Source organism: Heterodontus francisci, chromosome 48 (assembly GCF_036365525.1).
Source record: "Heterodontus francisci isolate sHetFra1 chromosome 48, sHetFra1.hap1, whole genome shotgun sequence".
Classification (NCBI taxonomy): Eukaryota; Metazoa; Chordata; class Chondrichthyes; order Heterodontiformes; family Heterodontidae; genus Heterodontus; species Heterodontus francisci.
Window position 1 is genome coordinate 11320396 of NC_090418.1, and position 27357 is coordinate 11347752.

A 27357-nucleotide genomic window follows, 5' to 3' on the forward strand; every position below is an offset into this window, starting at 1 on the left:
ACAGCACTGAAACAGGCCCTTCGGCCCACCAAGTCTGTGCCGACCTTCAACCACCCATTTATACTAATCCTACACTAATTCCATATTCCTACCACATCTCCACCTGTCCCGATATTCGCCTTCCACCTACCTATACTGGGGGCAATTTATAATGGCCAATTTACCTATCAACCTGCAAGTCTTTTGGCTGTGGGAGTTCTGATGTTCTGGAACATACTGTCTGAAAGGATGCTGGAAGCCGATTCTTTAATAGCTTTCCAAAGGGAATTGGATAAATACTTAAAGGGGAGAAAATTGCAGGATTATGGGGAAAGAGCTGCACAGACATAATAAGCTGAATGGCCACCTCCTTTGCTGTAAGATTCTATCTGCTAACATGGCACCAATTGGGAATGGACCCAGGCATCCTTCCTGGCCTGAGCAGTTTAGTAGCACAGTTGGTGATACCAGTGGGGAGTGACTGCTCAACTATTGGCCAATGTGACCCATTAAATAAAGGGCATCTCAGAGTTGTGCAGGCATGTTTATTTCTCTTCCAATTTTTTTTTTTTTGGTTAGATTTGTGACAATTATGGTCCCAACCTTGACACGTGCCCAGAGGGAACTGTTCTTGGACTCCTGGTGGACAACACACACGGCCTGCACCTGTTTGTCAATGGAATGGACCAAGGTGTGGCTGCCCAAGACATTCCCAACCCGTGTTTCGTAGTCATTGACCTGTATGGCCAGTGTGAACAGGTGAGTGGCTCCGCAGGGGCATTGGTGGGGGGGGGGGGGGTGGGGTGGGTGTGACCTACAAAGCTTAGAAAATGGACTGACTGCATCTCAACGGGCTGACCCTCAGCTCAATCACGCCCATTACATAAATTGGCAATGGACAATAACTCCCATTATAGACAATCTCAACCACTAAACGCCAGTCCATTTACTCCCATTGCAAACAGTCGCAGTCTCCCAAACCCATTTTAATTTGCTCCCATTTGTATAAAATCAAATGCATCAAATTCTTTCCTAATCGCTCTTGTTATAATTGTAAAATCGCTGTAGGCCAAACCCTTTTCGTTAACTCTGTCCTTGTATACAGCCCCAATGAGCCAAACTCCTTCTGGTTTCCTCCTGGTGTATGCAAATAATGGAGCAAGCCCCTTCCCATTCACTCCTATGGTAAAGAATCCCAATAGACCATACTCCCTTCCCACTCTGTAGATGTAATATCATAATTCAATTGCTTTCCAGAGGTGCATACACTTTTTAAGAACATAAGAAATTTCTCCTCACCTTAGTCCTAAATCTTCAATTCCTTATCCTGAGGCTATGCTGCCATCTTCTAGATTTCCCAGCCAGGAGAAACAGCCTCCCAGTGTCTACCCTGTCAGGCTCCTATCAGAATCTTGTATGTTTCAATGAAATCACCTAAACTCCAGAAAGTATAGGTCCAATTTTCTCAGCCTCTCGTCGTATGACAAACTTCTCGTCCCAGGAACCAATCTAATGAACCTTCACTGCACCGCCTCCAAGGCTACTGTATCCTTCCTTAGACATGGCGATCAAACTTGTGCATAGTACTTCAGGTGTGGTCTCACCAAAGCCCTATACAATTGTACCAAGACTCCCTAGTTTTTTGCTAGTTTAATTACAGGAGGCTTTCGAAAACGCACAGAGTAAATAGCACGAACTCCAGCTCTACGGAGTACTGCTTCTACAGGGTACCTAAACCCGGGGAATTTGGTGAGTGAGGGAATTTGATGCAGTGAGGGAGGAGGTGCTCTTCTAGTACTTTTTTAAATAAATAAGGAACAGTCCAAGAGACGGAGCCGGAGACAGCGAGGCCTGAGAGCTAAAGGTCTAGAGACAGTACTTAAAATTAATAGTTTAAACTAGGTACTGACTAGATTTTATAAGGGGGAATAGCGATTCTTTTTAGCTCATGGACGGGCAGTTGCAACCTGTTGCTTGCAATTCCTGCACCATGTGGGAACTTCAGGACACTTCACGTATGTAGAAAGTGTCTGCAGCTGCTTGAGCTCGAGCTCAGGGCTTCCAAGTTTGAGGGGCAGCTGGAGTCATCAGGGAGGCGGAGAGTTTTCTAGATTGTACATCCCAGGAGGTGACCACCCCACAGGCAGAATATGTTCAGGATAGTAGATGAGTGGCCATTCAGAAGAGGCAGTAAGTGCAGGAGTCCTCAGGGTATGCGCCACTCTCAGACCAGTACTCGGCATTGGAGACTGCTGGGAATGACAACACCTTGAAAGAGTGTAATCCAGACGGTCGTCCCAGTGGGCAAGGGACTACACGGGGGGGAGCAGCAAAGGGTAGAAATATCATTGTTTTAGGAGATTTCATAATTCGGGGGGCAGACAGGGGTTTCTGTAACCGTCATTGTGAGTCCCACAACGGTGTGTGCCTCGCTGGTTCCAGGGTAAAGTCCATCATGGAGAGGGTGCAGAATATTTTTCAGGGGAAGGGAGTCAGTACCAACAACATGGAGAGGGTAGGTATTGAGGTCTTATGATCAGACTTTCAGGAGCTAGGGAGGAAGTTTAAAAAGTAGGACCTCAAAGGTAGTATTCACTGGATTGCTCCCAGTCCAATGCCATGCACCAGTGCGAGTAGAATTAGGAGGATGGGGAGGCACGATACAGGAGAGAGGGCTTCAGATTCTTGTGGCATTAGGACCAGTTCTGGGCAGGAGGCACCTAATCAAAAGGGATGTGTTGCACCTCAACAGGACTGGGACCAATATCCTCGCAGTGAGGTTCACTAGTGTGGTTGGGGAGGGTTTAAACTAAATTGGAAGGTGGATGGGTAACAGCATATAGAGGTAGAAAAGAGGAATAAGGTATATAAAGGAATGAGAGTGCTGGATAGTACGAAAGAAGGAAGTAGTACCATATTGGATCGGAGCAAGCTAGAAGGACTATGAGTGATACAAAGACCGATTTAGAATGCATGTGTGTAAATGCAGAAAGTGTGGTGAATCAAGTTGGTGAGCGACAATCGCTAATAGTCATGTGGGAATATGATGCAGTGGCAATAACGGAAATGTGGCTTAAAAATGGTGAGGACTGGGCACTTAATATTCACAGATACCAAGTGTTCAGAAAAGATAGGGAAGAGAAAATGGAGGTGGGGTGGCAGTACTGATTAGGGAAGATGTTATAGTATTGGAACGAGGAGATATCCTTGATGGGGCAACGACAGAATCCATTTGGTTAGAGTTGAGAAGCAAGAAGGGTATGATCACACTACCGGGGGTATTCTGCAGGCCTCCAAATAGTGAGAGCATGATAAAGGAGCAAATCTGCAGGGAAATCAGATGTGCAAGAATTATACAGTGGTAATATTGGCAACTTTAATTACCCAAATATCGATTTGGGATAATGTTAGAGTAAAGAGGGAGGAATTTCTGAAGTGTATTATAAGGTCATATGAACTAGGAGCAGGAGTAGGCAATTCAACCCTTGAGCCTGTTCTGCCATTCAGTACGATCATGGCTGATCTCATCTCAGTCTCAACTCCACTTTCCTGCCCGTTCTCCATAACCCTTCAACCCTTTACTAATTAAAAATCTGTCTGTCTATCTCCTTTAAATTTACTCAATGTCCCGGCATCCACCGCACTCTGGGGTAGTGAATTCCACAGACTCACAACCCTTTGAGAGAAGTAATTGCTCCTCATCTCTGTTTTAAATCTGCTACCCCTTATCCTAAAACTATGACCTCTTGTTCTAGATTGCCCCACAAGGGGAAAGATCCTCTCTACGTCTACTTTGTCAATCCCCTTAATCATCTATACCTCAATTAGATCTCCTCTCATTCTTCTAAATTCTTGAGAGTAAAGGCCTAAACTGCTCAATCTCTCTTCATAAAAGACAAACCCCTCATCCCTGGAATCAATCTAGTGAACCTCCTCTGAACTGCCTCCAATGCAACTACATCCTTCTCAAGTAAGAAGACCAAAATACTACAGGTGCAGTCTCACCAATGCCTTGTACAGTTGCAGCAACACTTTCCTACTTTTATACTCTATTCCTTTCACAGTAAATGCCAAAATTCCATTTGCCTTCCTATTACCTGCTGTACCTGCAAACTAGCTTTCTGCGATTCATGCACGAGGACACCCAGATCCCTCTGCACCAAAACATTCTGAAGTTTCTCTCCATTTAGATAATTTGCCTTTCAATTCTTCTAACCAAAGTAGATAACCTCACAGTTATCCAAGTTAAACTCCATCTGCCAAATTTTGGCCCATTCACCTAACCTATCCATATCCATTTGTAAATTTCTTATTTCTTTATTGCAACTTACTATCCCACCTATTTTAGTGTCATCTGCAAAGTATCTTCTATCCCTGCATCCAAGTCATTAATATAGATTGTAAATAGTTGGGGCGCAAGGACCAAACCCTGTGGCACCCCACTAGTTACATCTTGCCAACCAGAAAAAGACCCATTTATCCCGACTCTCTGTTTTCTGTTGGTTAACCAATCCTCTATCCAAGCTAATAAATTGCCCCTAACCCCATGTGATCTTACCTTGTGTATTAACCTTTTGTGCGGCACCTTATCAAATGCCTTCTGGAAATCCAGATATACTCCATTTACAGGATCCCCATTATCCACTTTGCTTGTTACAGCTTCGAAGAACTCTAGCAAATTAGTCAAACACGATTTACCCTTCATAAAACCATGCTGACTCGGATGGATTGCGTTTTGACTTTCTAAATGTCCTGTTATTACTTCCTTAATAATGGATTCTAACAATTTCCCAACGACAGATGTTAAACTAACTGGTCTGTAGTTTCCTACTTTCTGCCTCCTGGGGGAACACTTGGATAGGAGTGATCTTTGTATCATAAGGTTTAGATTAGTAATGGAGAAGAGCAAGGAACAACTGGAGAGGGCTAACTTCCCAATGGGATGAGACAGGGTCTAGCCAAGGTAAAATGGGACCAAAGATTGACAAGAAAATCTGTAACGGAACAATGGTTGTAGGAAGAGATGTATCAGATGCAGGCTAGGTACATTCCAACAAGAGCGAAAGGTAGGGGAACCAAAGCCAGGGCTCCTTGGAGGGCGATAGAAAATATGAAGAAACAAAAAAAGAGGGCATCTGAGGCATGTCAGGTGAATTCTTCAAGTGAGAACCAGGCCAAATACCATCAGTTGAGAGAGAGAAAGTGAAGAGGAAAATAAGAATGGCAAAGAAAGAATATGAGAAGAGAATGGCAGTTAATCATAAAAGGTAACCCAAAAACCTTCTACCGGTATGTAAATCGTGAGCGGGGTCTGTTCGAGACAAAGGGGGTGATATATGCTTAGAGGTGCAGAGCAAGGCCAGAATACTCAATTTCTGCTTCTGTTACTTATAATTGTTTTTTTTAATTCATTCTTGGGATGTGAGCCTCACTGGCGAGGCCAGCATTTATCACCCATCCCTAATTTCCCCTGAGCAGGGAATGGTGAGCTGCCTTCTTGAACTGCTGCAGTCCATGTAGTGTAAGTACACCCACTGTGCTGTTAGGGAGGGAGTTCCAGGATTTTGACCCAGTGACAATGAAGGAGCAGCGATATAGTTCCAAGTCAGGATGGTGTGCGACTTGGAGGGTAACTTGCGGGTGGTGGTGTTCCCATGCAACTGCTGCCCTTGTCTTTCCAAGTGGCAGAGGTCAAGGGTTTGGCAGGTGTTGACTAAGGAGCTTTGGCGAGTTGCTGCAGTGCGTCTTGTAGATGGTACACACTGCGGTCACTGTGTGCTGGGTGGTGGAAGGAATGAATGTCTAAGGTGGTGGGTTGGGTGACGATCAAGCGGTCTCCTTTGTCCTGGATGGTGTCGAGCTTCTTGAGTGTTGTTGGAGCTGCACCCATCCAGGCAAGTGGAGAGTATTCCATCACACTCCTGACTTGTGTAGACAGTGGACAGGCACTGGGGAGACAGGAGGTGAGTTACTCTGCACAGAATTCCCAGCCTCTGATCTGCTCTTGTAGCCACAGTAATTATGTCCATTGAATGATTACAGCACAGAAGGAGGCCATTCAGCCCATTGTGTCTTTGCTGGCTCTCTACAAGAGCAATTTACCTAATCCCACTCCCCCGCCTTTTCCCTACAGCCCTGTAAATTCTTTTCTTTTTAGATAATTATCCAATTCTCTTTAGAAGATCTCAATTGAATCTTCCTCCGCCACACTCTCAGGCAGTGCATTCCAGATCCTAACCAGCGATTACCATTGCTGAACCCCCCCAGGATGTCGACAGTGATAGAGTTACCATTGAACAGAAACTTAGAAATTTAATGCATAACAGTGTGAAGTGATTCATTTTGGTAGGAAGAAGGAGGAGAGGTGATATAAAGGATACAGTTTTAAAGAGGGTCCTGGGGGTATATCTGCACAAATCATTAAAGGTGGCAGGGCAGACTGAGAAAGTGGTTAATAAGGCAATAGGGAATGCCAGGCCTTAAAAATAGAGGCATATAGAGTACAAAGGCAAGGTTTTATGGTGAACGTTTATAAAACACTGGTTGGGCCTCACCTGGAGTATTGTGTCCAATTCTGGGCATCACAATTTATGAAGTATGTGAAGGCTTAAGAGAGAGTACAGGAAAGATTTACAAGAATGGTTCCAGGGATGAGGAACTCCAGATGTGTGGACGAATTGGAGAAACTGGTGCTGTTCTCCTTAGAGGAGATTTAGTAGAAGAGTTCAAATTCATGAGGGGTCTGGACAGAGTAGATGGGGAGATACTGTTCCCATCGATGGAAGACTCGAGAGCCAGAGGACATGCTTTCAGGTAAATGGCAAAAGAACCAAAGGTGACATGAAAAACCTTTTGATGCAACGAGTGGTTAGGATCTGGAATGCACTACCTGAGAGTGTGGTGGAGGCAGGTTCAGTTGTGTCTTTCGAAAGGGACTTGGTTAAGCACTTGGAGACATAATTTGCGGCGCTACGGAGAAAAGACGGGAGAGTGGGACTAGCTAAGTTACTCTTGCAGAGAGCTGGCACGGATGCAATAAGCCCAGTGGCAGTCTCCTGTGCTGTAAACATTCTATGAAAATGGATGATCTCACATTTGCTTGTATTGAGATCCACCTGCCACAGTTTCGCCCACTCATCTATCAGTGTCTCTGTAATTTTATGCTCCTGGCTACACTACTAACTGTACCACCATTCTTTGTGTCATTGGCAAATTTGAATATATGTCCCTTTATTATATATCTAAGTCATTAATAAATGTTGAGTATTGCTGAAAACAGTGACATTTTGTCAAAGCTATTCGTCTTGCACTCATCAGGACAATTCGCAAGAATACCTAAGGAAGGGAAAGCAACAAACTTATACTGTACGAGAAGAGAGTGCTGATTGGTTGGCAAATGAACTCTGATTGGTAAAGGTGTTGCCATGGGGGAATGCACCAGTTTATGGTGACTGACAGTTAACTGCCAAGCTGTTGTTTGAAATTTAAACCAAAAAGCTTGACTCAGATTGGTCGAGGCATTTGCCCTGAGGAATGAACTAGCGAATGGCTGTCACTTAATATTAATAAATGTAGTGAATAGTTGAGGCCCCAGCACAGATCATCACCTTCTAATTTGAGTGCATATCCATACTGCCTAACCAATCACCTGACCAGGTCAATAGTTTGCCATCAATTCCCTGAGCATTAATTTTAGCTCACAGTGGAACTTTATTGAATGCTTTCTAGAAGTCCATACAAACTATATCAATAAGACATTTCCTTCTCTACTGCTTTGCTTACGTTCTCAGTGAAATCAATTAGGTTTGTTAGACATACCTAATCTTTGCAAATTCAGGTTGGCTCCCTCTAATCAGCTCATGTTTCTCTGAGCTCAGTCCCTCTGTCCATAATGACAGATTCCAATAACTTCACCAATGAGTTAATAGACTAACAAGTCAATGAAATCATGGTTTCTTTCTCTGGCCTTTAAGTGTAATGGAGTTACATTCGCAATTTTACTATCTAAGGGGACAATTCATGAAGAGAGGGAAGTTTGGAAGATTATGGTTAAAGCATCTGCAATTTCCTCATTTCCTTTTACACCCTTTGTATCCAACTTGTGGGTTTTGATTGGGAATTCTGGAAATGGGTCAAAACAGAAGTTCTAGTTCCTTCTTGACCACCCTCGCTTTTGAGTCCCAAGGTTTTTGGAAAAATGCTGAATTGCTCCCTTAACCTGGAAGCCTCAAGGCTGATGCATCTTAATGTCTGGCAGGTTACCATAGTGCCCAATGATATCATGACCATAGGAGGTGATGGCGGCCATTTACGTTGCCAAGGTGATGTGGAAAAGGCTGACGTCGTTGATGGTAAGTGAATATGGTCCCGATGTGCTTGGTTTCAGATGATCTGGGTTGCGAGAGAGGAACCTTTCATTTAAGACGGAACTGGCTGCGCAAACGTTTTTCTGGTACCTCAACCGAGCGTCCATTATTCACAGCCGGACCAGAGCAGAAGAGAAAAAGACTTGCATTTAGATAGCGCCTTTCTCGGCCGCTGGGTATCACAAAGCCCTTTACAGCCAATGAAGTGCTTTTATTTGTCGAAATGTAGCCATTGTTGTAATGTAGGAAGTGTGGCAGCCAATTTGCACATAGCAAGATCCCACAAACAGCAAAGCGATAAGGGCCAGCTGATCTGTTTTAGTGATGTTGATTGAGGGATAAATATTGGACAGGACACCAAGGAGAACTCCACTGCCCCTTTTCAAAATCGTGGCCATGGAATCTTTTACCTCCACCTGAGAGGGAAGACAGGACCTCGGTTTAACGTCTCATCTGAAAGGCGGAACCTTCAAAAGTGCAGCGCTCCCTCAGTACTGCTCTGGGACTGTCGGGCTAGATTTTATTGCCCCATTCTCTGGAGTGGGGCATGAATCCGCAACCTTCTGACTCTGCTATGTGAATGCTATACCCACTGAGTCACAACTGACACATACAGTGAGTGTCGGCAGGCTGTCTGATGGGGAGAGCATCAAAGCTCAATTCCATCTCCTCTGGGCATCCAACAGCCCATTCATCGCTCTTTCCCAATGGTTCACACACTGAGGTCTCTGCTCTTCTTTCCCAGGTATCAAGGAGAACCTGTGCTGGACACCACCTCCTGAAGTGAATCCCATGAAAACGTGTGAATATCAGGCACTTTGTGCTAGGTTTAAGGAACTCCTTCCACTGCCAGGTGAGAAGATTCCATTTGAACACCAGGCACCGTGGTCGAGGACAGAAGGGATGTTCAGGTGCATCAGTGTGTCGTGAGCGACAGCCTGGGTTTTAGAAACTGGTAGATTGTTCGACTGAGAGATTGAAGGCCTTCCACAGTTTTCAGGTCCTGCGAAAGAACTAGTAGGAGACAGTTTGATCGACATAGGAAGAAGGAAGGGTGTGTCAGGACTGGATAGCAAGAAAAGAAAGACTTGCATTTATATAACACCTTTCACGAACAATGAGAGCTTTACAGCCAATGAAATACTTTTGAAGTGTAGTCAATGTGCAGGGTTATGGGGAGAAGGCAGGGGAAAGGAATTGAGTAAATTGCTGTTTCAGAGAGCCGGTGCAGACACGATGGGCTGAATGGCCTCCTGCACTAACGATTCTGTGATTCTGTTGTAATGTAGGAACCGTGGTGGCTGATTTGCGCACAGCGAGATCCCACAAGCAGCAATGTTGGGCAAGTGCAAAGAGTGTGCAGGGACAGCAGGACCAGGGGGGTCATGTGCAAAGATCTTTGAAGGTGGCAGGACATTAGTTATCAAAGTGTATGAGATTTTGGGCTTCATAAATAGAGTTATTGAGTACAAAAGCAGGGAAGTTATGCTGAACCTTTATAAAGCTCTGGTTAGGCCTCAACTAGAGTATTGCGTCCAGTTCTGGTCCAGTTTAGGGAGGGTGTGAGGGTCCCTGAGAGGGTGCAGAGGAGATTTACCAGAATGGTCCCAGGGATGGAGGAATTTAGCTACAAGGTTAGGTTGGAGAAGCGGAGATTGTTCTCCTTGGAGCAAAGGAGATTAAGGTGGAATTTGATGGAGGTGTACAAGATTTTGGCAGGTTTAGATAAGGTCGACAAAGTATGGCTGCTCCTATTAGCTAATGGTACAAGGACTAGGGGGACACAGTTTTAAGGTTTGAGCAAGAGGTGCAGGGGAGGAAGAACTTTTTTACACAGTGAGAGGTAATGATCTGGAACTCGTCCACGAGGGCAGTGGAAGTGGAGACGATCAATGATTTTGAAAGGAAATTGGATGGTCACTTAAGAGAAATAAACTTGCAGGGCTGTGGGGATAGGGAGGGAGGGGGAGTGGGACTGACTGGATTGCTCTGCAGAGAGCTGGCATGGACTCGATGGGCTGAACTGCCTCCTTCTGTGCTGTAATGACTCTGATAATGGCCAAGTAATCTCTTTTTGTTTTGTGATGTTGATTGAGGGATAAATGTTGGCCAGGACACAGAGGGTAGGGGGATGTGGCGGAGAGCGAGCTCGCGCATCTGCAGCCTTTTGGAGGGCAGAGTTCCAAACTTTCACTGCCCCTTATGTGGAAAATGTGTTTCCTGATTTCTCTCCTAACCGGCCAACTTGAATTTTAAGGTTGTGCCCCCTTGTTTTAGATTCCCACCAATTGCTCGGGAGAGGAATGGAGTCGGTGGCAGGGACTGAAGACAGTTGCTTCAGCTTTCCTAATATTTAGTTGGAGGAAATTTCTGCTCATCCAGTCGTGGATGTCTGACAAGCAGCCTGACAATTTAGCGACGGTAGTGGGAAGATAGAGCTGGGTGACTTCAGCGTACATGTGGAACCTGAAGTGTTTTCAGATGCTATCACCAAGGGGCAGTTCGTAGATGGGAAATGGGAGGGGCAGCCGAGGAAAGAATCTGGGAGCAGGAAGAAAAGCCATTGCAGGTAAGAATGGAAGCAGGAAAGTGCAGTCCAATGCAGCTGGGAGGATCAGGTGCTACCCAGTGACCCCTGCTGAATGTGGAGGTCGGGTGTGGGCACCTTTGAGATTGGCTGTGATGCCCTCCGAGGTTGAATAGCCAACAATACTCTGTCCAGGTTTATGCATGAACGGTAGACTTAAACGTGGTTCCCGCAGTACCTTTAGGAGATGGAGGGCAGAGAGGGAATAGGTGACAGGGCGGGGAGAAGGGAACGGAGAAGTGGTGGTGGCGGTGTGGTGGGGGTGTATCAGAAGTAGTTTGACTGTCGCAGTAACTCAGAAGGAGTCTGGTTGCCCTGACACCGTGCTTGTATTACAGACGGCTACTTCGATGAGGAGCTGAAGTGCAACCTGTGCTACTGTGAATCCTGCCACAAGTTGCGTGGAGATGAGGCTTACTACAAGCGAGGCGACCCACCCAAGGACTACGCCCTCCCGTTCGGGTGGTGCAGGTTTGCGCTCAGGTTAGTGGTCAAGGCCAGGGGGGAAAGGGTCACAATGCCGATCGATCTCAACACTCTTGGCCCCAGCACAACCGGGGAGTTAACCGATTTGAAGACTGAAAGAACCTTGAGAGATTTAATCGGCGAGGTGGGACTGCACCGTCTCTCCATCTCGTTGCATCTGCGTGGGGTGTCGCGCCGTGATTCAGTGTTGGGCATGAGGTGTCTGATTGATGCCACATGGGCTACATCGGCCTCAGGGTGATGGTCCCGCTGTAATGCTGGATATGAAGTGCCTGTGCCACCTCCAGGGGCTAACCTTCGTTCCATCGCTGTTAACCCTGTGGGCTCATGATCGCAGCTCTCGTGCGTTGGCCGCTGAAGCACTTTTGGACATCCTGGAGGCACAAAATTCACCATATGGTTGCAAGGTCGTTCTTTCTCTTATGTGTTGCCTAAAATGTGTCCTCTGTTTTGGGTCCTGAAGGCTGAATCCGCGCTGCGAGGTCGCTAACGTCTACAAAAAGTGGCACACGGCCTACCACGGAACGTGTGTGGGCTCCCTAAGGCGGGCGTTAGATCATGGGGAGCTGGTATCAGGTATGCGAATGGAGAGCAAATTACGGGATTGGGCAGGGAGGGAATCATTTGAGATTCACCCAGCTGACACGGGTAAAGTTCCCTCTACACTGTCCCAACAAACACTTCCAGGTTCAACGCAGGGTGATACAGGTTAAAGTTCCCTCTACACTGTCGCATCAAACACTCCCAGGCCAGGTACAGCACTGGGTTAGATACAGAGTAAAGCTCCCTCTACACTGTCCCCATCAAACACTCCCAGGACAGGTACAGCACGGGGTTACATATAGAGTAAAGCTCCCTCTACACTGTCCTCATCAAACACTCCCAGGCCAGGTACAGCACGGGGTTAGATATAGAGTAAAGCTCCCTCTACACTGTCCCCATCAAACACTCCCAGAGCAAGTGCAGCACGGGGTTAGATACAGAGTAAAGCTCCCTCTACACTGTCCCCATCAAACACTCCCAGAGCAAGTGCAGCACAGGTTAGAAAAGGCCACTGTCTGATACATTGCAGAGCAGTGTCCAGCAATCATGAGTTAGGCATCCTGAGCTTTCAGAACATCCGAAAGAACTAACTAAAATTCTCTTTGACTTCACATTTCTCCTCCCTTTGACTCTTCGCCATCTCTGTCCTCTTCTCTTCTCCACCCCTCCTCCTCCAAATTAAAGCAGGGAATGCATCGATTTTCTGCACCAAACAAGCAAAAGCGGAGCTACAGAATGAAAACAATGATCCTGAGGAGAACAGCGTGCAGGAGAAGGACATTGTGAAAGTGAACCTCTCGCCAACAATGCGATACGTGGGACTTGACCGCTTCTGTCCTAAAATACGGTAAACGCTGAGCAAATATAGTTACACGGCCGAACTAATACTGCACCTTCAGTGGGCGAGGTGGAGTGGGGAAAGGCGGGGAGAGGGCGGCGATCGAGGGCTTAAAATGAGATACCTGATGTGCCTGTGGCCAGAGCCCAAGTTCACTGTGCGAATGGTTTGGTAGTGTGCTGATTAGAAACTCGGAGGATGTGAGTTCAAATCCCAACAATGCCAGTTGTGAAATTTGAATGTAATCAATCTGGGGATTTGTAGGTTGATACCAGGACACAATTGGCCTTGGATGCTGATGGATGGTCATTAAATCCCAACTGGTTTCTCTTCGGAAAATGGAACTTGTCCACCATTCCTTGGTCTGGCCGATAGGTGACTCCAGTCCCAGAGTGCATGGCTGACTGTGATTGTCACGCAGCTGGACAGATACTTGCAGTGAAGCACAGTGGCAATCCCGCCACCATCTTTGCAGTGAAACTAGGAATGGGCAGTGATGCAGCTTTGGCAGCCATGTTTCTCAGGGTGTGGGCAATCAAAGATTATTTGTGAACGTATGGCGACACCACCACTGCCCTCAACTCCGTGACTGCCCCATGCTGTCTGGCATCAAGGCTTTGCCGAGCATGAGACCAAAGCCACCCTGCTTGATTGTACCACAGAAACCCAGTGCCCGAACTTCAAATCCGTTCCCCTGCATGCCACCACCACCCCCTCCCCCCACCCCATCTCTCCACAACTTTGATATCCTGTCTGGACCCAAGCTAAGCTTCAAATCCTATTTTCTCACAGCTACCAAATTTGCCTGTTGCCACCTCTGTAATATCGCCCACCTCCTCCACTCAAATCCTTCTTCCATGTTTAACTCCTCTCTTAATGCCATTGCTGACACCCCGACCCCCCCCCCCCCCCGCCCCGTGCTCAACCCTCCGCAAACTGCCAGCTAGACCAATAGAGGTACATGCCTATCGGGTCCATGTCCTTACCCACCTCCATTAGCTACATTGTCATCCCTCAACTCACTATCCTCCTTTACAAATACCTCCAAGGCCTCGAGCGACCTGGCCTCTGCAATCTCACCCCCAGGTCCTACTGCCTTTGTATCCTTCAGTCTTCCGTCTCTGGCCTGCTCTGGATTCTCCCACCTGGCCCCAATCATCGCTGAATCCTTTCAGTATCGTGCACTCTGGGACTCCAAAACCTCTGCTGGATCTTTTCCCACTGTGTGCTATGCCTCGAAAGCTACCTCCCCATCTCTTGTTTGCCATCCGAGCCTGTCTTTTTTTTTGTGAGATGCATAGGATTATTTGAAAGAAAGACATGCATTGTATATAGCGTCTTTCATGACCGCAGGTAGTCGCAAAATGTCTCACAGCCAATGGAGTATTTTTGAAGTGTGGTCACTTCAAAGCAAGCTCCCACAAACAGCAATGTGATAATGCCTGAATAATCTGTTTAAACGACGCCCACATCCCATGAAAGAGTTTTTTAAAGAAAGGACTGACTGGGCTTTGGTTTAACGTCTCACCCCAAAGACAGCACTTCTGGTAGTGCAGCACACCCTCAGGGCTGCACTGGGAGTGTCAGTCTGGACTCGGCCTCAAAACTCAGGAGTGGGTCTTGAACCCACGGCATTCCGACAGCGCTACCCATTGAGCCACGGGTGGTATCTTTCACCACGCTAGAAGTTGGTAAAAATGCAGGAATCTGTAGTGGTAACTCCGGTGTCTGCAGTCCAGCTTCGCACGGGTGTGTGCAAGGCTCCATATTGAGTGCTCCCACCTGCCTGTCCCCTGGCTGTGGTGTGCCATGGCTGTACAAGTTAGGCCCAAGCCTCCTGCTATTTAACCTGCTCACCTACCTGCCATAAAAACGAATTAGACGAGCAAGGAATTTATGGTAAAATTTTATCAATCACTGGTTAGATAGGGCCCAGCTGGAATATTGTATCCAATTCTGGCCACCACACTTTAGGAAGGCTGTCAAGGCCTTGGAGAGGGTACAGACAAGATTTAGTCGAATGGTGCCAGAGATGAGGGACTTTGATTTTATGGAGAGATTAGAGAAGCTGGCATCATTCTCCTTAGAGAAGGAAAGACTCTAGAGAAGGCGGAACCATCTGCGGCTAAATCGGGAAGTTAAGGATGGTATCAAATTGAAAGAAAAGGCGTACAATTCTGCAAACTAGGCCAGAATATTGGGAATTTTTTTAGAAGCCAGTCGTGGATGACTGGAAAAAAAAACTTGGAGAAATTAGAATATGGGAATAAACTAGCAAAAATATAAAACAGACAGTAAGAGCTTCTACAAGTATATAAAAAGGAAGAGAGTAGCTAAAGTAACCATTGGTCCCAAGGACATGGCAGAGACTTAGAACAAATATTTTGCATCTGTCTTCACAGTAGACGATGCTAAAAACCAATAGAAAATCAGATGGCAAGTGGGAGGAAGGAATTTAAAGCAGTCACTATTACTAGAGAAAAAGTACTGGGAAAACTAATAGGGCTAATGGCTGACAAGTTCCCTGGACCTGATGGCCTGCATCTTTGAGTCTTAGAAGAAGTGGCTGCAGGGATAGTGGATGCGTTAGTTGTAATCTTCCAAAATTCTCTAGATTTTGGAAATCCCCCAGTGGATTGGAATCCTGCAAATGTGATGTCCCTATTCAAGAAAGGAAGGAGACAGAAAGCAGGAAACTATAGACCAGTTCGCCTAACATCTGTCAATGGAAAAATGCTGGAATCCATTATTAAGGAAGTAGTAGCAGAACATTTAGAAAATCCTAATACAATCAAACAGAGTCAACATGGTTTTATGAAAGGGAATCCTATTTGATTTGTTAGAACTCTTTGAAGGTGTAACAAACAGGGTGGATAAAGGGGATTTGGATTTCCAAAAGGTGCCATGTGAAAGGTTACTACACAAGCTAAGAGCTCATGGTTTTGGGGGTAATTTATCGGCGTGGATAGAGGATTTGGCTAACAAGCAGAGAGTCAGGATAAATAGGTCATTTTCAGGTTGGCAAACTGTAACTAGTGGTGCCACAGGGATCAGTGCTGGGGCCTCAACTATTTACAATCTATATTCATGACTTGGATGAAGAGACCGACTGTATAGTCGCCAAATTTGATGACAATACAAAGATAAATGGGAAAGCGAGTTGTGAGGAGGGCACAAAGTGTCTGCAAAGGGATATAAGTAGGTTAAGGGAGTGGGCAAAAATTTGGCAAATGGAGTATAATGTTTGAAAATATTATGCACTTTGGTAGGAAGAATAGAAAAACAAAATATTTAAATGGAGAGAAACTACAGAATACTGCAGTACAGAGGAATCTAGGTATCCTCAAACATGATTCACAGAAAAAGTTAGCATCCACGTACAGCAGGTAATTAGGAAGACAAGTGAAATGTTGGCCTTTAATTCAAGAGGGATGGAGTATAAAAGTGGGGAAGTCTTGCTACAACTGTACAGGACTTTGGTGAGACCACATCTAGATTGCTGTATACAGTTTTGGTCTCCTTATTTAAGGAGGGATATACTTGCATTGGAGGCAGTTCATAGAGGGTTCAGTAGCTTGATTTCTGGGACGAAGGGGTTGTCTTATGAGGAAAGGTTGAACGGTTTGGGCCTATACTGATTGGAGTTTAGAAGAATGAGAGGTGATCTTATTGAAACATATGGGGCTTGACAGGGTAGATGCTGAGAGGATGCTTCCCCCAGTGAGGAAATCTGGAACTAGGGGGACACAGTTTCAGAATAAGGTGTCTTCCTTCAAAGGCGGAAATGAGGAGGAATTTCTTCTCTTAGAGGGCCATTAATCTTTAGAATTCTCTACCTCGGAGAGCAGTGGCGGGCAGGGTCATCGAATATATTCAAGGCCGAGTTAGACAGGTTTTTGATCTACAAGGGAGATGGGGGTTTTTTATTCTTTCATGGGTTGTGAGTGACGCCAAGTGTTGCCCATCCCTAATTGCCCTTGAGAAGGTGGTGGTGAGCTGCTGCAGTCTGTGTGGCGTAGGTACACCCACAGTTCAGGGTTATGTTGGGGGTGGGGGCAGGCAGGAAAGTGAAGTTGAGGCTACGATCAGATCAGCTACGATCTTACTGAGCAGACTCGAGGGGCCGAATGGCCTACTCCAGCTCCTATTTTTTATGTTCTTAGAGCAGCAGAGGTTAAGGGGAGCTTAAGAGGTGTTCAAAATCATGAAGGGTGTTGATCGAGTAAATAAAGAGAAGCAATTTCCACTGGCAGGAGGGTCAGTAACCAGAGGACACAGATTGAAGGGAATTGTCAAAAAATTGAGAGGGGGTAGATGAGAAGGTTTTCATACTTGGCGAGTTATCTGGAATGCACTGCAAGAAAGGGTAGTAGGCGAAGATTCAATGATCCCTTTCAAAAGGGAATTGGGTGAATACTTGAAAAGGGGCAAAAAAATTGCAGGGCTATGGGGAAAGATTTGGGTGGGAGTGGGCTTAATTGGACTGCTCTTTCAAAGAGCCAGTACAGACGCATTGGGCCGAATGGCCTATTTCTGTGGCTGTAAGATGTTAAATAACTCTTGTATTTTATTCTGGCTAACCGTGCTAATTCTTCCCTTAGATTCAAGGACCTGAAATCCCAAAGGCATCATCATGCACAAGTGGCCTTCCAGGTGTGCGTGCGGCCGGGGTCATACAAGATGGGGCCGCAGTCAGTGGGGGCCAGCGAGTCAATTGACCCCCGATTCAGTAACAGTGAGATAGAGTGGATCACCAAGGAAAGGGCCTCAACGGTCCTCTACGGCCTACTGATCCGGGTGGAGTGAAGGAGTCCCTCTCCCGCCTGCCACCGCTCACAAAACTTGGGGAGAGAGAAAGCACGAAGCAAACTGTGGGGGGAGGGTGCTGGGTGGGGGGGAAACAATCCCATTTTGATGCCACGATCCAAGTGCAACAACAAAAGTACCAAGGTGGGGGAAAGGGAGAGGGAGCGAGCCCAGAGTTGAAACACTGTAGCATCTGCGTTTACGCACTTTTACACAACTGGCTCTCGCACCAACGGAACGCTGCACTTTTGACATTTTTGTTGTCCAAAAGAAAAACACAAAAAAAAAAAGTCGAACTAACCTGTTTGGTTGAGTTTTTGCGTGTTGGGGAGGGGGGTATTCTTGATGGGGACGGGGGGGGGGGCCCAGTTTCCACTGTGGCAAACTATCATAGCATTTTTTTATTTTTAAAAAAAGTAAAAAAAACGCTTGGGCACTTGAACTTGCGAGGGTTCTGCCAGCAGCAGACCAGAAGCCTGGGGCCGAAGGCTGGGAATAGAGAACACCTGACACTGGATATTTCCTCCTTTCTGGGGGGAGCAAGAACACAGAAAAAGCACGTGGCTGTGAAGTATGGTACAGATAGCCAACGCAAGTGCACCCATCCGAGGGGGCAGGCGTACAAACTCTGCACCAACTTTTAAGACGACAGAGACTTTGTTAATCCTCTGCATGTGAATGCATGCCCACTGCAGGGATATTTAAAAACTTGTACAGAACCGCTGGGCGTAGGGAGGGGATTGTAAATGAACGGGGTGGGAAGGGGGCTTTCTTCGATCTCCTAGATCTGTCTGATCCTGTGAAGGAAAGGAAAAACGAGCAACGCTGAAGGCGAGGAGTGGGGGCGGGGAGGGCCTCCCACTTCACACTTCACACATCTGGTCCAACATGGCAAAGATGTTGCTTCCACAGCTCCGAGGGGGAATTCCCCGGTTGACCATTGCGCTCCCCAACCTCGCGGCAGTCGGTCAGTCCTGGCGGGTTTCATTGTCTCGAAGCACATAATCACTGTCTTCCTTCCCCAGTTCTGATCACTGACTTGCATCATTTGGTGACCACTGATAAATTTTTTGTTTTTGTTTGGGCTCTCCTGCCAATTGGCTGCGTGTCACCTGTAATTTTTTTTTGTTGCCATTTTTTCCTTTTTTGTTTACATTCGCAATTTTGAAAACGGATTCTTAGCGTCCAGTGGGAACGGAATGGATTACAGTCTGATCAGATGGCAGGCAACTGGCGTTCGACTACGGCTAGCGAGTGAAAGTTCTGATCGATGCAACAGAGGCGGCAAACACACCCCTCACCCCCCCCCCCCCCCCGGGAGTGGGGAGAGAGAGATGACAGCAGATGTCCGAGGACACTTACTGCACGCGTTTGCTCACTCATTGTATTTTGCGCAGAATGTTTTCTGGAGGGTGTTTTGTTTCCTTTTGCTGACACCGAGCCCTTCCGCAGAGAGAGCAGAACGTGGTAAAACTTTTAACCCAATGTCTGTATGGACGCACGCGGGCATGTGTTGTAACTTATTTATTGTTTAGACTGTAATGTGGAGGAAACGGAAACATGATGGGGGGGGGGGGGTGGGATATCATTTTGAACGGTGGCCTTTCTTTCCGCTGGGGCACATCCCAGACAATCATTTGTTTGTTTAACCCCTACGTGTTCCCCTGGGTCAGCCACCTCAGGTCACTCTCTACCATGTGGCTAGTTTATCCTTTCAAGGGTAAATTTTATGGTTTGCAAACCATGTGTATATATTTAAAAAAAAATACGGGCTGGAAACAGCAGTTCAGAGGATGGGAGTTGGCATTTTTATAGAAATAAAACTACATGTGTGTATAACGGTCTTTAAACTGAGTCGGTATTAGTCTTTTTAAGAAAATCTAAGCCTGCAGCCTTGCAACTTTGAATGATAATGTGAGATTGCTCTAATTTCCACTGCCTCCTACGCATCCTTTAACCTTGTCTCTGCATTGTAAGGCAGCTTGCAAGCCAGAGATAAAGGTTCCCGACCCCTGTGCCACAAGGACAGACACAGAGCCTTACCTGCTCGCCGAAGAGTACAATTTTTTAGTTTAGTTTAGTGATACAGCACTGAAACAGGCCCTTCGGCCCACCGAGTCTGTGCCGACCATCAACCACCCATTTATACTAATCCCATATTCCTACCACATCCCCACCTGTCCCTATATTTCCCTACCACCTACCTATACTAGGGGCAATTTATAATGGCTAATTAACCTACCAACCTGCAAGTCTTTGGCATATGGGAAGAAACCGGAGCACCCGGAGGAAACCCACGCAGACACAGGGAGAACTTGCAAACTCCACACAGGCAGCACCCAGAATTGAACCCGGGTCGCTGGAGCTGTGAGGCTGCGGTGCTAACCACTGCGCCGCCCAGCTTTTTAAAAATAAACGTCACTTCAGCCCGTCCCTCGGCCTGATGCACAGTGAGGGATGGGGGAGGGGGAAGGAGTCATTGCCTGATGGAGCAGTCAGCTGGACGGAAATATGCTAATAAAAAAAACAGAAAATTCCTGGAAATACTCAGGTCTGGCAGCATCTGTGGAGAGAAACAGAGTTGACATTTCAGCTGCATGACCTTTCATCGGAACTGGGAAAAGTTAGAAGTGTTTTAAGCAAGTGAAGTGCGGACAAGTCCTTTTTTTTTTTAACACTTCTGTTACTGATGAGAGACTATTGTAAAGAAAAATAAATGAACAAGTGACTTAAGATGAAAGACTGTTAGTTAGAATCCTAGAAAGTTTAAGGCACAGAAAGAGGTCACTTGGCCCTTTGTGTCTGTGCCGGCTGAAAAACAACTTTCATTCGAATCCCTCCTTCCAGCATTTGATGCATATTCAGGCGCCTTTTGAATGAGTTGAGGGTCTCTGCCTCTACTACCCTTTCAGGCAGTGAGTTCCAGACCATCACCACCCTCTAGGTGAAACAGTTTTTCCTCATCTCCCCTCTAATTTTTCTACCAATCACTTTAAATCTATGCCCCCTCGTCACTGACCTCTCTGCTAAGGTGAACAGACCCTTCACCTCCGCTCTACCCAGGCCCCTCACAATTTTGTACATTTCAATCAGATCTCCCCTCAGCCTTCTCTGTTCCAAGGAGAACAACCCCAGCCTATTCAATCTTTTCTCATAGCTGCATTTTTCCAGTCCTGGCAACATCCTCGTAAATCTCCTCTGTACCTTCTCTAGTGCAATTACATCCTTTCTGTAATGAGGTGACCAGAACTGTACACAGTACTCAAGTTGTGGCCTAACCAATGAGTTATACAGTTCCAGCATAACCTCCCTGCTCTTATATTCTATACATCGGCTAATAAAGGAAAGGATTCCATATGCCTTCTTAACCACCTTATCGACCTGTCCTGCTACCTTCAGCATTCACTCAAGATCCCTTACTTCCTCTACCTTTCTCAGTATTTTCCTATTAATCGTGTATTCCTTTGCCTTGTTTGACCTCCCCAAATGCATCACCTCACACTTCTCCAAGTTGAATTCCATTTGCCACTTTTCAGCTCATCTGACCAGACCATCAATATCTTCTGCAGCCTAAGCTATCCTCCTCGCTATCTAACACATGGCCACTCTTTGTCTTGTCCGCAAACTACTTGATCATGCCACTTGAGTGCTGGCGATGGAGGTCGTTCTACTGCCGAGCTCGCCCTACTGCAGAGCATCATCGTGAGGAGTGCAACGGTTCAAGGAAAAGGCCCTCTATCACCCCACCCCTGTTCGGTGTTCCCACCCCTTCCACTGGGATGGGGGAGAGGGATGGGCGATACATGAACCTTTTCCAACATAGCCCATGTCCCAAAAGCAATACAGAAACCTATGGTTCACCCCATCCCAAATGCTTGAATAATTCCAGTCTTCCACTCTACCTGGGTATTTAAACACAGGAATAGGAGAGGCCTTTCAGCCCCTCGAGACTACCCCAGTGTTCAATTAGATCATGAGCCTGATCTGTATCTTAACGCCCATTTATCATGTATGTAGTTCAAGGCGAGAGCAGGAATTGGCACCGATACAGTCATCAATGTACTGGAAAAAGAGTTGGGGAAGGAGCCCTGAGTAGGACTGGAAGTAGGAACATTCAACATACCCCACAAAAAGACAGGCATAACTAGGACCCATAGCAACACCTTTTATTTGGAGGAAGTGACTGGAGTTTTACCAACCTTGGTTCTGTAATCCTTAATACACAAATATAACAAGCTCAGTTTTGAAATTTTCTATTGACCCCTCCCCAGTCTCAACAGATTTTTGGGGGACAGTTCCCAATTTCCACTCCCCTTTGTTGAAGAAGTACTTCCTGAAATCACCCCCAAACGGTCTAATTTTAAAGTTATGCCCCCTTGATCTAGATTCTCCCCACCAGAGTAACCAGTTTCTCCCTGTCTATCCTTTTGCATTGCAACGGCAACTAAACCTCAAAAGTATTTCATTGGCTGTAAAGCACTTTGAAACTTGAGGTTGGGAGGGGAACTAACTAAAAGCACGTCCTTTTTTCTGTCAACTCTTTTAATCATCTTAAACACCTCAATTAAATCACCCCTTCATCTTTATCCATGGGAATACAAGCCCAGACTATGTGCAACTTTATATATAACTATATCACTCATATCTGTGCCTGACAGCAATTTGGAACTTGCCTTTGCCCATTTTCTACCTGTGTCCCTTTTCCTGTTCTATCTTGAAGCAATACTTCAGCTTAATTTTAGTCCAAGTGGTATCTTGTGTACTTGTGAAGAGGACATAAGGGGGCTACAAAGGGATATTGATAGGTTAAGTGAGTGGGCAAAGACCTGGCAAATGGAATATAATGTGGGGAAAGTGAAATTGTCCACTTTGGCCGGAAGACTAAAAAAGAAGCATATTATCTAAATGGTGAGAGATTGCAGAGCTCTCAGATGCAGAGGGATCTGGGTGTCCTAGTGCATGAATTGCAAAAGGTTAGTATGCAGGTACAGCACGTACTTAGGAAAGCTAATAGAATGTCATAGTTTATCGCTAGGGGAATTAAATACAAAAGTAGGGAGGTTATGCTTCAGCTATACAAGGCATTGGTGAGACCACAACAAAAACAAGAAATGCTGGATTCACTCAGCAGGTCTGGCAGCATCTGTGGAAAGAGAAGCAGAGTTAACGTTTCGGGTCAGTGACCCTTCTTCGGAACTGACAAATATTAGAAAAGTCACAGATTATAAACAAGTGAGGTGGGGGTTGGGCAAGAGATAACAAAGGAGAAGGTGCAGATTGGACCAGGCCACATAGCTGACCAAAAGGTCACGGAGCAAAGGCAAACAATATGTTAATGGTGTGTTGAAAGACAAAGCATTAGTACAGATTAGGTGTGAATATACTGAATATTGAACATCAGCAAGTGCAAACCTGAAGAAAAACAACCTGAAAAAAACAGTGGGTAAGCAAACTGAACAAACTAAGATGAAATGAAATAAATGCAAAAAAAGATTGTAAAAAATGTAAAAAGGAATGCAAAAAAAAAGGAAGAAAAAATGACTAAAAATGAAAGTAAAGTGGGGGGCTGTCATGCTCTGAAATTATTGAACTCAATGTTCAGTCCGGCAGGCTGTAGTGTGCCTAATCGGTAGATGAGATGCTGTTCCTCGAGCTTGCGTTGATGTTCACTGGAACACTGCAGCAATCCCAGGACAGAGATGTGAGCATGAGAGCAGGGGGGAGTGTTGAAATGGCAAGCAACCGGAAGCTCAGGGTCCTGCTTGCGGACTGAGCGGAGATGTTCCGCAAAGCGGTCACCCAGTCTGCGCTTGGTCTCCCCAATGTAGAGGAGACCACACTGTGAGCAGCGAATACAGTATACTACATTGAAAGAAGTACAAGTAAATCGCTGCTTCACCTGAAAGGAGTGTTTGGGGCCTGGGATAGTGAGGAGAGAGGAGGTAAATGGGCAGGTATTACACCTCCTGCGATTGCAAGGGAAGGTGCCCTGGGACGGGGACGAGGTGGTGGGGGTAATGGAGGAGTGGACCAGGGTGTCGCGGAGGGAACGATCCCTTCGGAATGCTGACAGGGGAAGGGAGGGGAAGATGCGACTGGTAGTGGCATCACGCTGGAGGTGGCGAAAATGGCGGAGGATGATCCTTTGGATATGGAGGCTGGTGGGATGAAAAGTGAGGACAAGGGGAACCCTGTCACGGTTCTGGGAGGGAGGGGAAGGGGTGAGGGTAGAGGTGCGGGGAATGGGTCGGACACGGTTGAGGGCCCTGTCAACCACAGTGGGGGGAAATCCTCGGTTGAGGAAAAAGGAGGTCATATCAGAAGCACCGTCATGGAAGGTAGCATCATCAGAGCAGATGCGTCGGAGACGGAGAAACTGGGAGAATGGAATGGAGTCCTTACAGGAGGTAGGGTGTGAAGAAGTGTAGTCGAGGTAGCTGTGGGAGTCAGTGGGCTTATAATGGATATTGGTAGACAACCTATCCCCAGAGATGGAGACAGAGAAGTCGAGGAAGGGAAGGGAAGTGTCAGAGATGGACCATGTAAAGGTGAGAGAAGGTGAGACATATTCAGTTCATGTTTATACTATACAAATCCATTTGTCCACGCCTTTATTTTACATTATTGGTTATAACGTATTATGACACTAACCTATCCTGTGGTTGCTACAGTCTCCTCCTCTGTTTACTTCTCCCCCTACTCTAACTTTCTAGCCCCTGACTCTTGTTTTTGTTTTACCTTATTTGGCTCTCCATTGTGTGTTTTAACTTGCAGCTGTCAGTTCACTCATTCACTACATCCTTTGTTCTAACTCTTGCTGTTTTTCTTTTCTCTGCATAAGCACAATTTTTAACTGCCGTACTGTCTCAAGGTCTTTACTCACATCCCCTTATCAGTTCCCTTGTTCAGTGATTTCATTATGTTGTGTAGAAATGACTTCTTGGTAATTTTCCACAAGCTGTAGAAACAACATTTCAGTATTTCTTATTCTCACAATTCCCCCTTTTCTTTTACTTAATCCTTGTTGTTTTCTACATACTGAGGAGGGATCTCATATGTCCTCTCAAATCCTCCGAGCATTATTTCAGCCGCCTTCTCAATGTCTGTACTCCCGTTGATACTATCCATTCTGTCATTTGGTTTCGGGCCTTGAATTCATCAGGTACCCCTCTTGGGACCCCTATGGAATCCAAGTACACCTGGTCGTCAAAAGAGTTCACTATCGCTTCCCTTTTACCCCTTTCCCTCGTTATTATCTTTTGTTTCTCAAATGCCAAGGTGAATGGTATTGCCAATTGAACAATTGCGCACGTCCCCTTCCACTGGGAGGGTCGGGTCTGTCTCAGGATTTTTCCTCCGCAATACCACCATAAATCCGCTCTGGGGACATTCAATGATGAGTAGTTCCCTCCCCTGACTCTTCCAGTTACGTCCTCAGTCTCTATGCATGACTTCAACTCTCCCATATTTCTGGTTAGCTCCGCACCGTGTCGACTTACGCATGATGTGTGATTCACACTGGTGGCTAAAAATGAAGGGGGAGTCCTTGAATCTTTTTTCTCTAGGGGAGGGAACATTATTGACAAGGATATGCAAGTTTGAATACCCCAAGCCGTCTTATCCTGATATAGGGCGAACATGCCTTCCATGCCCTTTCGGTCACGCTCCCACCCCAGCGGGAAAGGTACTACTTGAGCTATCGGTCTACCAGATGCACAAGCATAGCAATTGTTTTTGTTCAAATTTTTACAGTATATTTTATCCATTCTACCCAGGCATTTGTGTCCCCGTAACCGGTTTCTATCTCAATTGTCTTTCTCAAGTCTTTTACCTCTATTATTTTTACTATGTTAGGATCGTTATGAGAGGTCCCTTTTAGTTTGTTAGATGGTTTACCAGTCTTATCTATTGTTACCTGAAAACAACATTTTAATTCACCTTTCTTTTTCCCTTCTTTAACTGTTACTCCAAACACCTTGTTGTCTAATTGGAAGTGGGTAGTTTTGATTTGTCGTTCTTCTGTTACTGAGCCATTCCGATGGCGTTGGATGGATATTCCACCAGTCGTTTCTGTCCACTCGGTTCTTTTTATTGTCAAATATATATAGGGTTGCATTCCTTATCTGGACAATCTGGGCCTGGTTTTATGGGGCTCTGGTGAATGGATATAATCGGTGGGAGTGGGTCTCCTGTTCGGAGTCCATCCCCATAATAATGGAGGGACTCCACATGATTTCTTTGGTTATGTATGCCCCCACATGGGATTAGGAAACATAAGTCTACTTCTACCACCTGAGGGTCCTGGCTCTTGGGGATTTCTGTGTACAGTTGTCCCCGTCAGTTCCGTCCCACATTGTTATTTTTCCCATTACTGGGATGACTAATACTGCATACAAAAACATCCAACCCATTTTAATCTGGTTCTGATTTCCTGGCTGCTTTTGAAAAGAAAGAGAGAGAGAGAGAAAAGGCACACAATATTACAGACAGTATTTCCGCGCTCGCGCCGCTATATAAAAAAAGTTCGTTACTCAAAGTCTTTTTAGCTTTAGTTTCAACGGTTCTTCTGTTAATTCGGTTGTCCAAGTTCCTTCCTCGGCCGGGGGGTTGTACCGGCCCCTTGATTCTTGTGTAGTGGGTCCAACCTCTTTCTGCCATTCTTATGGCTGTTTCAGTGGTCAGGAGAGTCTGGTATGGTCCTTCCCAGTTCGGTTGTAGTTTAGTCTCTTTCCACGATTTCACCAGAACCCAATCTCCTGGTTGGATCTTGTGTACTGCAAATTTGAGAGGTGGGGTCTGTGCTAACAGGCCTTGCTTCCTGAGGAATGACAATGAGGAAGACAACGCCAGTATATAGTTCTTTAGAAACGAATCTTTAGTTTCTAAGGTTGGCATCTCGCCCCTGGTTCCCATATAGGGTAATCCGAATAGCATTTCATAGGGGGACAGTCCCACATCTTTTCTAGGGGCTGTCCGAATTCTGAGTATCGCTATAGGTAAACATTTTGTCCAGGGTAACCTTGTTTCAAGTACCAGTGCCATGCCTTTCTGCTCACATTTGTTCCAATGGCGAAAGGGTCCAGAACTAGAAGACACAGATTTAAAGTGATTGGCGAAAAAAGCCACAACGTCATGAGGGCAGAAGATAAAGGGACCTTCCCTTTTGTTCTTGTTCCACCCCATTTAACCTTATATTTCTAAATTTTCCAAGTTCTGATGAAAGGTCATCAACCTGAATCGTTAACTATGTTTCTCTCTCTACAGATATTGCCAGACCTGTTGAGTATTTCCAACACTTTGTGTTTTATTTTGCTCCAATTTCTTGTGTTCTTATAAAATTTGCACTAAATACAATGAATTTTTTTCTTCTGCGGAACAAAAACAACAGATCCTCTCACAAAAGAACACATTCACTCAAAAATTGTATCTTTAATAAGTTTGAAAGGAGAGAAATTGAAAATAAACATCAATTGTGGTAACTCCACGTGACAAAGATGGCGCCTGTGAGGCCTTTCTTTGCGGCTGTTGTGTCGTCTGTTGTCGGAAATTGCCGAAGGATCTTGGGGGGGGGGGGGGAGGGTTGGACTGTTGCCGGAGATAGCCGAAGGCGCTTCGGGGAGAGTTGGGCTGCTGGAAACTGCCGAGGGTTCTTCGTGGGAGGGTTCGGCTGTTGCCGGAGACAGACGATGGCTCTTCGGGTGAGGGCTCGGCTGGTTCCGGAAGTTGCGCGCGCACTCCTTGAGCCTTGCCCC

General features: G+C 46.0%; 1 protein-coding gene across 1 annotated transcript in view; it reads left to right on the forward strand.

Annotated features, from left to right (window-relative positions):
- The window catches only part of neurl4 (neuralized E3 ubiquitin protein ligase 4), a 105869-nt gene extending 86420 nt beyond the window's left edge, over positions 1-19449 (forward strand). The window contains 7 exon segments of the mRNA XM_068023807.1: positions 559-738; positions 8237-8330; positions 9091-9198; positions 11271-11415; positions 11882-11994; positions 12646-12808; positions 17401-19449. Coding sequence (XP_067879908.1) covers positions 559-738; positions 8237-8330; positions 9091-9198; positions 11271-11415; positions 11882-11994; positions 12646-12808; positions 17401-17605 — 1008 coding nt within the window. The 3' untranslated portion in view covers positions 17606-19449.
- The last annotated feature ends 7908 nt before the right edge of the window (positions 19450-27357 follow it).